This window comes from Oryx dammah, unplaced genomic scaffold, assembly GCF_014754425.2.
Source record: "Oryx dammah isolate SB20612 unplaced genomic scaffold, SCBI_Odam_1.1 HiC_scaffold_29, whole genome shotgun sequence".
Taxonomy (NCBI): domain Eukaryota; kingdom Metazoa; phylum Chordata; class Mammalia; order Artiodactyla; family Bovidae; genus Oryx; species Oryx dammah.
This window is the reverse complement of record NW_024070213.1, coordinates 52,549,369-52,565,196: the sequence shown is the minus strand read 5'-3', so window position 1 is coordinate 52,565,196 and position 15,828 is coordinate 52,549,369. Positions and strand designations below refer to the sequence as shown.

The 15,828-nt window shown below is 41.2% G+C and overlaps 1 protein-coding gene across 3 annotated transcripts in view; it reads right to left on the bottom strand.

The window, feature by feature from the left end:
• Positions 1-7,385: 7,385 nt before the first annotated feature.
• WASHC3 (WASH complex subunit 3) overlaps positions 7,386-15,828 on the bottom strand; it is a 56,466-nt gene continuing 48,023 nt past the window's right edge. For all 3 annotated transcript variants that reach the window (XM_040234864.1, XM_040234866.1, XM_040234867.1), the window contains one exon: positions 7,386-7,640. In XM_040234864.1, coding sequence (XP_040090798.1) covers positions 7,556-7,640 — 85 coding nt within the window. In that variant the 3' untranslated portion in view covers positions 7,386-7,555. The remainder of the gene's footprint in view (positions 7,641-15,828) is intronic.

Sequence of the window (15,828 nt, the reverse complement as noted above, 5' to 3'; positions counted from 1 at the left end):
GAAGCCCACGCATCACAGCTAGAGAGTAGCCCCCACTCATTGCAACTAGATGAAAGCCCAGGCAGCAACGAAGAGCCAGCACAGGCAATACATAAATAAATAAATAGGTGCTTGTCCTGGAATCAAGTCCCAAACACTCCCAACAGATATCTTGATAATACATCCTTGTGTTACATTTTCTTCCCTCTCTCATTCTTCCTGCCCTCCTACTCCCTAGGATTAATTCCCAGATCAACTACTTGTACCCAAATGTTTGTCTCAAGGTCTGTTTTGGAGGACTGTAACACATGACTTTGGTTTAGGAGTGATCCTCACAACAGACCATGAAGATGGGATTCTGGAATGGGATCACTTACCTCCCTGATAGGATAAGCAGGGTGGTGGTAATCCCTGGCCTGCATCTCAATTCCTGGGACTCTCACCTGGGATGGAATGAAACAAGAAGAAATGGGTTATCCAGTATCTCTGTCCCTAGAATGTTTTGGGGGTAAAGGATTGTGGAATTTGTTAGCATTTGTTAACTGCCTTGGAAGCCTTGAAAAAAGAAAGTAACAAATTCTGATCAGCCAACTGTCAAATTAGGGCACACTGAAAGCCAGAAGGTCACCTTGGCAGTGTTTAGAGTGACCAATATCTCTTTAGCCATAGGACTTCCATAGTGATAATCAGGCTCAGAGTGTAATTTTAAGGGTGGCAGAGCTGCAAAGGAGTAATCAGGCTCAGAGTGTGATAGTAAGGGTGGCAGAGCTGCAAAGGAGATGAAATTTGCAGCTTGCACAAGTCTCCTTTGCCAGTATCATAGCTCTGATAGCAAAGGACAGGGACTGATGCTTGGGTTAAGATGATTTGGGGAGATGTGCTTGAACAGCTTGAATTCCTGGTTTTCTCTGACTCTTCCACACCAGACAAAGCAGCTCTTTCTCCCTCTCTAGAGAAGAGCAGCCTCCCCTTAGATGGAGACTACGCAGTGGCCACTTGAAGTAGATGTCTTGTAAGATGACTCTGATGACCTCAAAAGTGGACTATTTTCCTCCCATTGCCATGAGAAGAATAACTAATACCAAGTCTGAGCTGAGAGAGAAAACATAGTTCTTGATTTGGGAACAGATAGCTTTTACTGAAAGAACTGTAGGAACTGGCTAATAATTACTGGCAGGAGTTTGGAGAACATGTATGGGAACAGATCTTGAATGTGCTGGACCAGAGTGGCAGAATATAAGACTGGATAGAGGAGAGTTTATTGATATGGGAACACTCTCTTATGATTTAAGATTTAACAACCTCGCAAGGACAGTAGGTGCTAACATGGTATTGGAATGACTTCTTGAAATTTGGTGGCCTACACCAAATGAGATGGAGATGCTGGAATTGCCTTGTCAAAGTACTAAAGAAGAAGTTTATGACTCAAAGAGGCAGGAATGTTAGAATGGATTTATGTCATGTGTTAAGAAAACTAGCCTACTGTTTTCCCAGGAAGAGCCCAGAGACTACTCTGTTTACTAAGGCATTAAAGACTGTATTAATGAGAATGGCAACAATATCATTGAGAAAATTAGAATTATCTAGACCAGAATTCACAGTTGGAAATGATGTCCAAGATTGGGCTCTCTTGCATTAATTGAGATGATAGAGTAATGGCAGGGGCAGGTAGTATTCCAAATATCTCTGGCAAAGTAGCAGCAAAGCTGAAGGGGCAACTGAGGTTCCTTGATGTGTAGGGAGCACAGTGTACCTCATGTTCAAGGTAGAAGGCAGTAGACTAGAGTGTAGTTTTACTTATAAAACCCAAAAATGCAAGAGCTGGTTAGCAGAAAATTGATGTCAACTGTTATATAATGGAGAAGTGTTATCCTATAACTATTATTTTATGTCCATCGGCTGAAAAGGTGGCCAGTGCTCTTTGAAGGATGCTATCTAAGCCACTACAAATATATAGAATAAATATTTGCCCACTTTCTCTAGAGTATCATAAACAACTTATCAAAGTAACTTTACAATGCAATCATTTCAAAGGTAGTTGGATAAGAGGGCTGAATTGACTTGATATCAAGTGATCTAAAATGTCATGTCCCACACTTAAGAGTGGGAACTTACAGATGCCAGGTAATAAATGAAGTCCCAGATGGTCCCTGTAGCAGTCAGATGGGTCCCTGAAATTTTCTTAACAGTTTTACATTGGTTCCCTGCCATGTGGAATAAAATCCATATGGTGGGGAGGATCAGGCAGAAATCTCTAAAATTGTACTCCTTTCCCCCAGGTAAGATAGTAATCCAAAACCAATATTGCACTCTGAGTAGAACTGCAGAGATGGGCACCACCTTCAAAGACGTAAAGAATGCAGAGGTGGCACCTTCTGCACTCACCTGTAAGGCCCCTGCTCAAACCACAAGCATCATGGTAGGAGACAGCTGACTACCATAAACTCAGCAAAGTGTCAGAACTGATCATGGCTGCCATGACAGTTAATATACTTTTCTCTGGAATGTATCAATGCAAGCTGTGGCATGGCATGTGGCTGCTGATTTGACAAACTTTTTTTTTTTTTCCAATCATTAAGAACATCAAAAGTGCTTATATTAACATAGGAAGGATAACACAATGTATGTTAACCTATTGTCACTCTCCTCTTCTCTCTTCCACAGGGAAGTCTGCAGGTATCTTGTTCATCTTGTTATTCCACAGAACCTCATTCTGTTCCCCTATGCTGATAAATCAGGCTAATCAGATCTGGTGAAAAGGAAGTGGAAAAGACTCCTGGTGCTCTATAAGACACACACAAGCCAGAGAATGGAAGATTCATACCCTGCAGATTTTAGGGGTCCAATGGTCTGGAGGATGCTGGGACATGCCCTCCAAGTTAAGGATAAGTTATTGAACTTGAACCCTCTACCATTAAGATGGTAACTTTGACTCTTGAAGTTAAATGATGCTCTCACTCATATTTGGGGAAGAGTGGAAGCTTCTCATTTGAAGTGGGACTCAGAGCAAGAGAGAGTAGTCTGCTGCAGGCTCAGGCTGTGATGCAAGTGGCTCTCCTGCTCAGGCTATATGACAGATTATCAATGCTACAAATATATGTGGTAGGACATTTTATGGCATCTCTGACAAGCTCCAATGGAAGACTAACAGTACAGCCATTAGGTTTTGGAACAAAGGCCTGCCCTCTCATTGTTTGAAAAGCAACCCTTGGCATGCCTCTGTGCCTAACAGACTCTCAGAATCTGCTCCCATATGACATCAAGTTATGAAGCAGAGTTACCCATCATGAGCTAGGTGTCAGGTTCATGAAATCATCAGGTCAGATAGTAACAGTAACAATCCATTATTTGATGCAAATGATACATCTGGGATCAAGCCTAAGTCCAGAGGGCACATGTAAGTTACATAGACAGTAGCCTAGGTTCCCGTATCATTTATTCTCATGCAGTGATGTATCTCCTTAACCTACTCCTGTGATCCATGGAGAATCCCCTATGGTCGGTTGTATCAGTATTTATTGCTGCAATATTTTGTAATAACCAAAAAAATCTTTGATACTCAACCACGAGCATTCATTATTGAGGTGTCAAGGGCCAGCTGGGAATTGGCTAGGGGGGTTTTCTGATCTTGGCTGGGCTTTCTCACATCCTGGAATTAGCTGCTAAGTCACTAGAACAACTTAGTTCTGCTCCACACATCTTTCTCCATCAGACTATCCCAGTCATGTTTCCATATCAGTGGCAGAAGCATGAGAGAAGGCAGACCAATCCCTCAAGTATTTTTCAAGTTTTTGCTTGGATCAGATTTATTAACATTCTATTGACCCAAAGAAATCACGTCTAAGTTCAAAGTCTCAAGTGAGGCAGAATGTTCCACCCCGAAAGCAAAGGCAATGGAATTTTATGAGAAAGGGCATGGAGACAGGGAGAAGTAAAGAAGTAAGGGTACTGCTGAGGTATTAAATACCAGATGGCAGAGAAGGAAAATTTGGGCCTTGTTCCTGGGTGGACCAGTTTGATATCTTGGTGTGAGTCAAAAATGGCTGGTTTTCACACTTAGCCTCTCTCAGAGGTGGCTAGGATTAGTGATTGGGAAAAAATCTTCCTGACAGACACAGCTTCAGATAGTGTACTTGGGTCATTCACGGCCTGAGTTAAGGATAAATATAAATTTTTCTATAATTTTTTAAAGGAAAGTGTGTAGATTTTTGTATCATGGAATGTCAACAAAAGAGTACTCAGCTGAGGAGTCAAAGATTAGGTGGACAGGATGATTCTTTCAGTAGATTTCAGCCAGCCTTGTCCTTGACCACTTGAGGCTTCCACAACAAACCCATAAGTGAAGTAAGCGTGATGGCAGAGACAGAGGTTATGCATGAATCCAGCAACTTGGGCTTTCTCTAAGGCTAAGCCAGGCTTCAGCAATACGTGAACCGTGAACTTTCAGATGTTCAAGTTGGTTTTAGAAAAGGCAGAGGAACCAGAGATCAAATTGCCGACATCCGCTGGATCATCGAAAAAGCAAGAGAGTTTCAGAAAAACATCTATTTCTGCTTTATTGACTATGCCAAAGCCCTTGACTGTGTGGATCCCAAAGCCCTTGACTGTGTGGATCACAATAAGCTGTGGAAAATTCTCCAAGAGATGGGAATACCAGACCACTTGACCTGCCTCTTGAGAAACCTGTATGCAGGTCAGGAAGCAACAGTTAGAACTGGACATGGAACAATAGACTGGTTCCAAATAGGAAAAGGAGTGCATCAAGGCTGTATATTGTCACCCTGCTTATTTAACTTATAAACAGAGTACACCATGAGAAACACTGGGCTGGAAGAAGCACAAGCTGGAATCAAGATTGCCGGGAGAAATATCAATAACCTCAGATATGCAGATGACACCACCCGTATTTGATGAAAGTGAAGAGAAACTAAAAAGCCTCTTGATGAAAGCAAAAGAGGAGAGTGAAAAAGTTGGCTTAAAGCTCAACTTTCAGAAAACGAGGATCATGGCATCTGGTCCCATCACTTCATGGCAAATAGATGGGGAAACAGTGGAAACAGTGTCAGACTTTATTTTTTTGGCCTCCAAAATCACAGCAGATGGTGACTGCAGCCATGAAATTAAAAGACACCTCCTCCTTGGAATAAAAGTTATGACCAACCTAGATAGCATATTCAAAAGCAGAGACATTACTTTTCCAACAAAGGTCCATTTAGTCAAGGGTATGGTTTTTCCAGTAGTCATGTATGGATGTGAGAGTTGGACTGTGAAGAAAGCTGAGAGCTGAAGAATTGATGCTTTTGAACTGTGGTGTTGGAGAAGACTCTTGAGTGTCCCTTGGACTGCAAGGAGATCCAACCAGTTCGTCCTAAAGGAGACCAGCCCTGGGTGTTCTTTGGAAGGAATGATGCTAAAGCTGAAACTCCAGTACTTTGGCCACCTCATGCGAAGAGTTGACTCATTGGAAAAGACTCTGATGCTGGGAGGGATTGGGGGCAGGAGGAAAAGGGGATGACAGAGGATGAGATGGCTGGATGGCATCACCAACTCGATGGACCTGAGTTTGAGTGAACTCCAGGAGTTGGTGATGGACAGGGAGGCCTGGCGTACTGTGATTCATGGGGTCGCAAACAGTCAGACGCGACTGAGCGACTGAACTGAACTGAATGTAGTTATGCCACTATTGAATATGTGATCTGTCAGCAGTAGAGACCAGTGATTTTGTAACACTCCAGAAGATAAATTAGTCACTACGGAGCAAGTTATTTGCATTAATTTTCTTCCATCTTGGAGGAGGAAGCAATTCTCTCCCATTGTAATTAATCTGTATTCTTGTTTTCCCTTTCATCAGTCCCTCTTGTCATCATAACTGATAGTCTACAGAATGACTATTACCAACATGGTATCTTGCATTGCCTCACCTCAGATCAAGGAACTGTTTTGTGGCAAATGAAGAGCAACGTGAATTACTGGATCCATGATCCTAACATATACAGTGTTATCTGGAAGCAGTCAAAAAGGAACCACAAAATGAACTATTACAGCGTCTGCTTAGATACCAGCTTGGAGACGGCAGCCTGCAGGGTTGGGGTGCTGTTTTTCAGGATGGGATACATGCACTGTACCAAAAGCCAGTATGTGATTCCACGTCCCCAGTTGCTAGGATTCATGCAGCGAAGAGCCAAGGGGATAGAAAGAGGACTGGCCCTCCAGCATTCTCAGTGACCTACAGGCATAATGGTGCTTCCCACCCTTACCACCTTGGAGGTTACCAAGGTGGTCACCTTGACCTTGGGATTGGAGGTTATTTCCAGGGGAACAGGAACAAGCTAGCACATTTCTATCAAGAAGCACAGTAACATTTAAACAGAACTGCTGCCAACTGATCCTGCTGGACTGCTCATGTCTCTGGGGCAACAAGCAAAAAAAAAAAAAAAAAAAGGGAGTTAATGTGTTGGTTAATGAAGAGGTAAGATTACAACTACAAAATGAAACAAGGAAGATGTATCTGGAACTCATGCAATTCAGTGATTTGCCTGATTCCTGATGCTTCCATGCCTGGTGTGAACAGCAAACAGACAAATGTGGTAACTGTAGCTGAAAAGGGGCACAGTAACCAAGGCCCTAGATCTCTGAAAGGATGAAGGTCACTCTACCAGGCAGCTAAACTAGACCTGCTGAATTTCTGGAAGAGAGCAAACTAAGTCTCAAATTGGTAGTGCAGGAAGGAGATGATGAATATGAGTTTTGGTCTTTGGTTCAGTTGTAGGAACAGGAACTATAGCTTGTCTCACTAATCCTCCTGGGTAGTCTTCAATAGACTGTGACTGCTCATCACTTTGAAGATATGGTGATGGGTAGACTTAACATGGGACTCGATTCTGAATAGGCAAGGGGTAGACAGCAGAAAACACTTCTTTTGTCCCACATCACATCCTTCTGCCATCAGCTCACTCTGAACCACAGTGAAACTACCTACAATTTAATTTCTATCTGATGACAAATATCTGACTTTGATGGTATATCTAACTAATGCACAAGCTGTGAAAAGCTTTACATGCTAATAAATACTACCAATAAGTTCCAGACCTACAATAAACATAATATATAAGCTTCCAGTTGTCACAAAAAATTTCAATCCAGTATTAATTTCTGACAGAAATTTAACAACCTTATGATACAAGTGTACATAATACTTATCATGCTAAAGTATTCACAAAAATTGAATCGTTCACTTTGCCAAAGTCACTTTTTTTTTTTTTTTGCATTAAGTCTATTTTTGAACACTAACCTCACACTGACTTCATTCTACATGCTCCTTGCATCTCTGAAATAGTCCATCTTAGTACTTTATTTAGGCTATTCTATTTCTCAGCAGGGACCTTTATTTTGGTAACAAGACATACTGCCAGCTTATTATAAACGCTTTATTATTTTTTTTTTTAACACAGAGGAAGCTTGGTGGCAGATCTGTAGCCATTTGATGTTTTTATAACTAAGAATTACAGTTCAGGCTCTCTTATAGAATGTAAAGGTGTACTAACACATGCATATGTAATTGTTATGAAAATTAAGCTTAGTCACTAAAAGAAGATTCGCTATCTGAACTTTCTTCTGTGTTTTTTTCACCTTCACCATCAGGCACTGGAGCATCTGGCCTCCTGAAAGAGAAGGGAAAAAAAAAAAAAAAGAAATTTAACGGTTTTTCCAGTTGAAAAAAAAATCACTAACTGTAAATTAGGTTCATCCTAGAATACTGCTGCTAATAAATCTGCCAAGTCTGCGTCCTTCCCTGAGAGCCCCCTGCTCTCCACCACACACAGCATGCTTCTCGCAGGCTTCTCCAGTACCATGGGGATTCAGTGCTATTCCTATGCAGGCCATGGCACCACTTCCTCCTGCCAGTCCTTACACAGTGTGCCACTTCAGCACTTTCTGCTTCTCATTACCATGGAGACCCAATGACAGACAGAGATGTGATCTGGAGAGGCTGGCATGACCAGTGCTAAATCCTTGCAGCCTCCAAGTGTCCGTAAGGTACAGAGAGAGAAAAGCTAGAAGTGGGAAAAAAGAAGAAAACCTTCATGTTCAGGAAAGCTGAAGGGAGTAATTTAAAAATGGAAGAGATTTCAAGAATGGCCAGTAAGAAACACAGGCAATACAGAAATCTTGTAGGGGAGGAGAGTGACTGTTCAAAGGTGGTTCTTAATGTCTGCTGAGTGTTTTCACTTATATGCTTTATCATCAGATAAACATAAGAATTAGTTCATAAAAATAATGTCTTGAAGATTCCCTAGGCACAAGATGATGTGAGAATGGTTAAACTCCAGCTTTGTATAGATATGTTATTAAAAAAAACCACAGGAAATTTATTGGTGTCATTGAAACAGTCAACTTGATAGGTTCCATAGTGTTTGTTAATAAATCATTTAATCAATGTGGCAGCACAATCACTCAGCACCTATTCACTCTAACCAAGAAAGCAAATTAAGCAAAGTATACCTGGGGGAAACCTTATAAGAGGGAAAGGAAGACTAATACAGCTGCTCTGTTTCAGTAATTAAAAGCTACAAAACTTATTTTTCTCTCAGGCTCCTTGATTCTTAATAAGATTTAAGATACCAACAAACAAAACTCTCTTTGCCACAAAAATAATAATTATTGCTAAAATAAAACGTATAGTCTCCTACTTGTTATTATGAATTATATTATTAGTTATTATGAATTATGGCCAAATTCTGACTTAGTTTTTAATATTATGTCTGTTGTGTTATGAAACAGAAGAAATGCTGGCACTGCTCCTTAGCAATGGGTCAAACATAAACCCCTTTGCTCTACTGTACAATTTTAGATTATGGGGGGGCAGTCCTAAGATGGTGGAGGAATAGGACAGGGAGACCACTTTCTCCCCCACAAATTCATTGAAAGATCATTTGAACGCTGAGCAAATTCCACAAAACAACTTCTGAACATTGGCAGAGGACACCAGGCACCCAGAAAGGAAGCCCGTTGTCTTCAAAAGGAGGTAGGACAAAATATAAAAGATAAAAAGAGAGACAAAAGAGTTAGGGATGGAGACCTGTTCCGGGGAGGGAGTCCTAAAAGAGGAGAAGTTTCCAAACATCAGGAAACCCTCTCCCTGGCAGGTCTGTGGGGAGTTTTGGAATCTGAGAGGGCAACATAACTGGGAGGAAAAATAAATAAATAAAACCCACAGATTACGTGCCTGTGCCTAACGGCAACACCCAGCTGAGAAGTAGCCTAGACACTAGCATCTGCCACCAGCAAGGGGTGCTGAACAGGTTTAGGGTAGGGACTGAGCCTGAATGCCCTGAGGGCAATGTGAAGGAGCTAACGTGAGATAGCAATGCAAACAGTGTGACAGCCAGAGAGAGAGAGAGAAAAAAAAGAGAACTTTCCCGTGAAAAGCTCTAACCTAAGGCACTGCCGGCCCCCTCACAGAACAAAGGACTGGGCTAATACCACAGGAGAGCTAGCCTTCTTGGACTGGCCCATTGTTTGCCGGAGGCAGGGAGGCAGGCGGGCAATAGCCAGAGCCAGAAAGGAGCAATCTCAGCCCCAGAGACAGCATCCTCTACCAAACTGTGAGCAGGCTCCCAGTTGCTAACCAAGTCTTCCTGGAATCCTGGACGGTTGACATCCGCCAGGAAGGTCACAGCCAGAGATCAGTTCCCCAGAGGAGACACACAACACACTTGAGATGGTGCTCCCGCTGTGCACCCAGGAAACGGAGCGGCTGGGACTGGGGAGGTGATAAGACGCCCCGCCCCACCTGGGGAGAGTGTGCTCGCCAAGTACCTGGTCGCCTGAGCTGCTCAGACCTAGGAAAGGCACAAAATGCAGGCCCAACTGAGTCTCTGCCTTTGCGGAGTACCTGAGAACCTGAACCTGAGCCTGGGCGGCTTAGACCTGGGCAACCCAGGGCCCGCTTTAGACAGTTCGCCTGCAGAGCAACCTGGAGTCTGAGTAGTGTAGACTGGGAAAGCACACACACCGTGAGCAGGGGCAAACCCAGTGTGGCCGTGACAATGCGAGCACTCCCCACACACGCCAGTGATATTTGTTTGCAGTGTTCCTCCCACCCAACAGGATGACTGAACAAGTGAGCCTAAATAAGTTATCACCACCACCCCCTTGTGTCAGGGTGGAAATTAGACACCGGAGACTTGCAAACAGAAGAAGCCAAAATAAACAGAGGGAACCGCTTCGGAAGTGACAGGTTCAACAGATTAAAACTCTGTAGTTAGCACCAACTACATTGGAAGGGACTTATAGACCTTGAGAAGTATAAGTTGGAACAAGGAACTATCTGAAACTGAACTGACCCCACACTGCCCACAACAGCTCCAGAGAAATTCCTAGATATATTTTTCTATTTTCATTTTTTTAATTAAAAAATTTTAAGTCCTTTATTACTCCTTTAATTTTCATTTTATAACCTACTATTACCTTTCAAGAAAAAAGGACCCTATTTTTAAAGCAAATTTCATCAATTTTTTCAATATAATTTTTGTGATTTTTTAAAATATTGTATTTTTGAGAGTCTAACCTCTACTCTTGGAGAAGGCAATGGCACCCCACTCCAGTACTCTTGCCTGGAAAATCCCATGGACGGAGGAGCCTGGTAGGCTGCAGTCCATGGGGTTGCTAGGAGTCGGACACGACTGAGCGACTTCACTTTCACTTTCCACTTTCATGCATTAGAGAAGGAAATGGCAACCCACTCCAGTGTTCTTGCCTGGAGAATCCCAGGGACGGGGGAGCCTGGTGGGCTGCCGTCTATGGGGTCGTGAAGAGTCGGACATGACTGATGTGATTTAGTAGCAGCAGCAACCTCTACTCTAGATTTTTAATCTTTGCTTTTTGGTATTTGTTATCAATTTTGTACCTTTAAGAATCCAATTTTCAGTACCCATTTTTACTTAGGAGTGTGATTACTGGCTTGATTGCCCTCTCCCCCCTTTGACTCTTTTTCTCCCATAGGTCACCTCTCTCCTCCCTCCCCCCCTTCTCTTCTCTACTCAACTCTGTGAATTTCTTTGGGTATTCCGGGCTGTGGAGAACACTTAGGGAACTGATTACTGGCTAGGTCTGTCTGTCTCTTTTGACCCCCTCTCTTCTCATCCTGTTCACCTCTATCTCCTTACTCCCTCTTCTCTTCTCTATATAACTCCGTAAACCTCTCTGGGTGTTCCAGGCGGTGGAGAGCACATAGGGATTTGATTATTGGCTAGATTGCTCTCTTCCCTTTTGATTCCCTTCTCCTCCTCCTGGTCACCTTTATCTTCCTCTTCCCTCTTCTCTTCTCCATGTAACTCAGTGAACCTTTCTGGGTGTTCCTCACTATGGAGAATCTTTTCTACATTAACCTAGATGTTTTATCATCAGTGCTTATGAATGGAGAAGTCTTGAGGCTACTGTAAGAATAAGACTGAAAACAAGAGGCAGGAGCTTAAACGCCAAACCTGAGAACACCAGAGAACTCCTGACTCCATGGAACACTGATCGATAAGAACTCATCCAAAAGCCTCCATACCTACACTGAAACCAAGCTGCACCCAAGAACCAACAAGTTCCAGAGCAAGACATACCATGCACATTCTCCAGCAACACAGGAACATAGCCCTGAGCTTTAATATACAGGCTGCTGAAAGCCACACCAAACCCAAGACATCTCAAAACTCACTACTGGGACACTTCATTGCACTCCAGAGAGAAGAAATCCAGCTCCACCCACCAGAACACAAACCTTGACAAGCCACTCATCCAACCCCACCCACAGGGAGAAACCTCCACAATAAAGAAGAACCATGAATTGCCAGAATACAGAAAGACCACCCCAAACACAGGCAATCTAAACAAGATGAAAAGGCAGAGAAACACTCAGCAGGTAAAGGAACATGATAAATGCCCACTGAATCAAACAAAAGAGGAGGAGATAGGGAGTCTACCTGAAAAAGAATTCAGAATAATGATAGTAGAAATGATCCAAAATCTTGAAAACAAAATGGAGTTACAGATAAATAGCCTGGAGACAAGGATTGAGAAGATGCAAGAAAGGTTTAACAAGGACCTAGAATAGAAAAAAAAGAGTAAATCAATAATGAATAACGCAATAAATGAGATCAAAAACACTCTGGAGGAAACCAATAGTAGAATAACAGAGGCAGAAGATAGGATAAGTGAGGTGGAAGATACAATGGTGGGAATAAATGAAGCAGAGAGGAAAAAAGAATTAAAAGAAATGAGGACAATCTCAGAGACCTCTGGGACAATGTCAAACACCCCAACAATTGAATCATAGGAGTCCCAGAAGAAGAAGACAAAAAGAAAGACCATGAGAAAATACTTGAGGAGATCATAGTTGAAAACTTCCCTACAATGGGGAAGGAAACAGCCACCCAAGTCCAAGAAACCCAGAGAGTCCCAAAAGGTTAAACCCAAGGTGAATCACCCCAAGACACATATTAATCAAATTAACAAAGATCAAACACAAAGAACAAATATTAAAAGCAGCAAGGGAAAAACAACAAACAACACACAAGGGGATTCACATAAGGATAACAGCTGATCTTTCAACAGAAAATCTTCAGGCCAGGAGGGAATGGGAGGACATACTTAAAATGATGAAAGTGAAAAACCTACAGCCCAGATTACTGTACCCAGCAAAATCAAAAGCTTTACAGACAAGCAAAAGGTGAGAGAATTCAGCACCACCAAAATAGCTCCCCAACAAATGCTAAAGGACCTTCTCTAGACAGGAAACACAGAAAGGGTATATAAACTCAAACCCAAACAATAAAGTAAATGGCAACGGAATCATACTCATCAATAATTACCTTAAATGTAAATGGGTTGAATGCCCCAACCAAAAGACAAAGACTGGCTGAATGGATACAAAAACAAGACCCCTATATATGCTGTCTACAAGAGATCTACCTCAAAACAAGGGACACATACAGACTGAAAGTGAAGGGCTGGAAATAGATATTTCACACAAATGGAGACCAAAAGAAAGCAGGAGTAGCAATACTCATATCAGATAAAATAGACTCTGAAGTAAAGTCTGTGAAATGAGACAAAGAAGGACACTACATAATGATCAAAGGATCAATCCAAGAAGAAGATATAACAATGATAAATATATATGCACCCAACATAGGAGCACCACAATATGTAAGGCAAATGCTAACGAGTATGAAAGGGGAAATTAATAGTAACACAATAATAGTGGGAGACTTTAATATCCCACTCACATCTATGGATGGATCAACTAAACAGAAAATTAGCAAGGAGACACAAACTTTAAATGATACAATAGACCAGTTAGACCTAATTGATATCTATAGGACATTTCACCCCAAAAGAATGAATTTCACCTTTTTCTCAAGTGCACAGGGAACCTTCTCCAGGATACATCAATCCTGGGCCATAAATCTAGCCTTGGTAAACTGAAAAAAACTGAAATCATTTCAAGCATCTTATCTGATCACAAGGCAGAAGATTAGATGTCAAGTACAGGGAAAAAACTGTTAAAAATTCCAACACATGGAGGCTATCCAATATGCTTCTGAATAACCAACAAATCGCAGAAGAAATCAAAAAAGAAAAATCTGCACAGAAATGAATGAAATTAAAAACACAATAACTCAAAACCTATGGGACTCAGTAAAAACAGTGCTACGGGGAAGGTTCATAGCAATACAAGCTTACCTCAGGAAACAAGAAAAAAGTCAAGTAAATAACCTAACTCTACACCTAAAGCAACTAGAAAGGGAAGAAATTAAGAACCCCAGGGTTAGTAGAGGGAAAGAAATCATAAAAATTAGGGCAGAAATAAATGCAAAAGAAGCAAAAGAGACCATAGCAAAAATCAACGAAGCCAAAAGCTTATTCTTTGAGAAGATAAATAAAATTGACAAACCATTAGTCAGACTCATCAAGAAACAAAGGGAGTAGAATCAGATCAACAAAATTAGAAATGAAAGTGGAGAAATCACAACAGACATCAATGAAAGACAAAGGATCATAAGAGAATACTATCAGCAACTATATGCCAATAAAATGGACAGCTTGGAAGAAATGGACAAATTCTTAGAAAAGTATAACTTTCCAAAACTAAACCAGGAAGAAATAGAAGATCTTAACAGACCCATCACAAGCACAGAAATTGAAACTGTAATCAGAAATCTTCCAACAAACAAAAGCCCAGGACCAGAGGGCTTCACAGCTGAATTCTACCAAATATTTAGAGAAGAGCTAACACCTATCCTACTCAAACTCTTCCAGAAATTGCAGAGGAAGGTAAACTTCCAAACTCATTCCATGAGGCCACCATCACCCTAATACCAAAACCTGACAAAGATGCCACACAAAAAAAGAAAACTACAGGCCAATATCACTGATGAACATAGATGCAAAAATCCTTAACAAAATCCTAGCAAACAGAATTCAACAACATATTAAAAAGATCATACATCATGCCCAAGTGGGCTTTATCCCAGGGATGGAAGGATTCTTTAATATCCGCAAATCAATCAATTAAAAAACCACATTAACAAATTGAAAGATAAAAACCATATGATTATCTCAATAGATGCAGAGAAAGCCTTTGACAAAATTTAACATCCATTTATGATAAAAACCCTCCAGAAAGCAGGAATAGAAGGAACATCAGTTCAGTTCAGTTCCGTTCAGTCGCTCACTCGTGTCTGACTCTTTGAAACCCCATGAATTGCAGCATGCCAGGGCTCCCTGTCCATCACCAACTCCTGGAGTTTACCCAAACTCATGTCCATTGAGTCGGTGATGCCATCCCTCAACACAATAAAACCTATTTTTGACAAACCCACAACAAACATTATCCTCAAAGGTTAAAAATTCAAAGCATTTCCCCTAAAGTCAGGAACAAGACAAGGGTGCCCACTCTCACCACTACTATTCAACATAGTGTTGGAAGTTTTAGCCACAGCAATCAGAGAAGAAAAAGAAATAAAAGGAATCCAGATTCAAAAAAAAGTAAAACTCTGTTTGCAGATGACATGATCCTCTACATAGAAAACCCTCAAGACTCCAACAGAAAATTACTAGAGCTAATCAATGAATACAGTAAAGTTGCAGGATATAAAATTAACACACAGAAATCCCTTGCATTCCTATACACTAACAATGAGAAAACAGAGAAACTAAGGAAACAATTCCATTCACCACTGCAACAAAAAGAATAAAATACTTGGGACTGTATCTACCTAAAGAAACAAAAGACCTATATATAGAAAACTATAAAACACTGATGAAAGAAGTCAAAGAAGACACAAATAGATGGAGAAATATACCATGTTCATGGATTGGAAGAATCAATATAGTGAAAATGAGTATACTACCCAAAGCAATCTATATATTCAATGCAATCCCTATCAAGCCACCAACGGTTTTTCTCCACAGAACCAGAACAAATAATTTCACAATTTGTATGGAAATATGGACCTGGAGGAATCAACACTATGGTACTGGCACAAAGACAGAAATATAGATCAATGGAACAAAATAGAAAGCCCAGAGATAAATCCATGCACCTATGGACACCTTATCTTTGACAAACGAGGCAAGAATATACAATGGAGAAAACACAATCTCTTGAACAAGCGGTGCTGGGAAAACTGGTCAATCACTTGTAAAAGAATGAAACGAAAACACTTTCTAACACCATACACAAAAATAAACTCAAAATGGATTAAAGCTCTAAATGTAAGACCAGAAACTATAAAACTCCTTGAGGAAAACAAGCAAGACACTCTCTGACATAAATCACAGCAGGATTCTCTATGA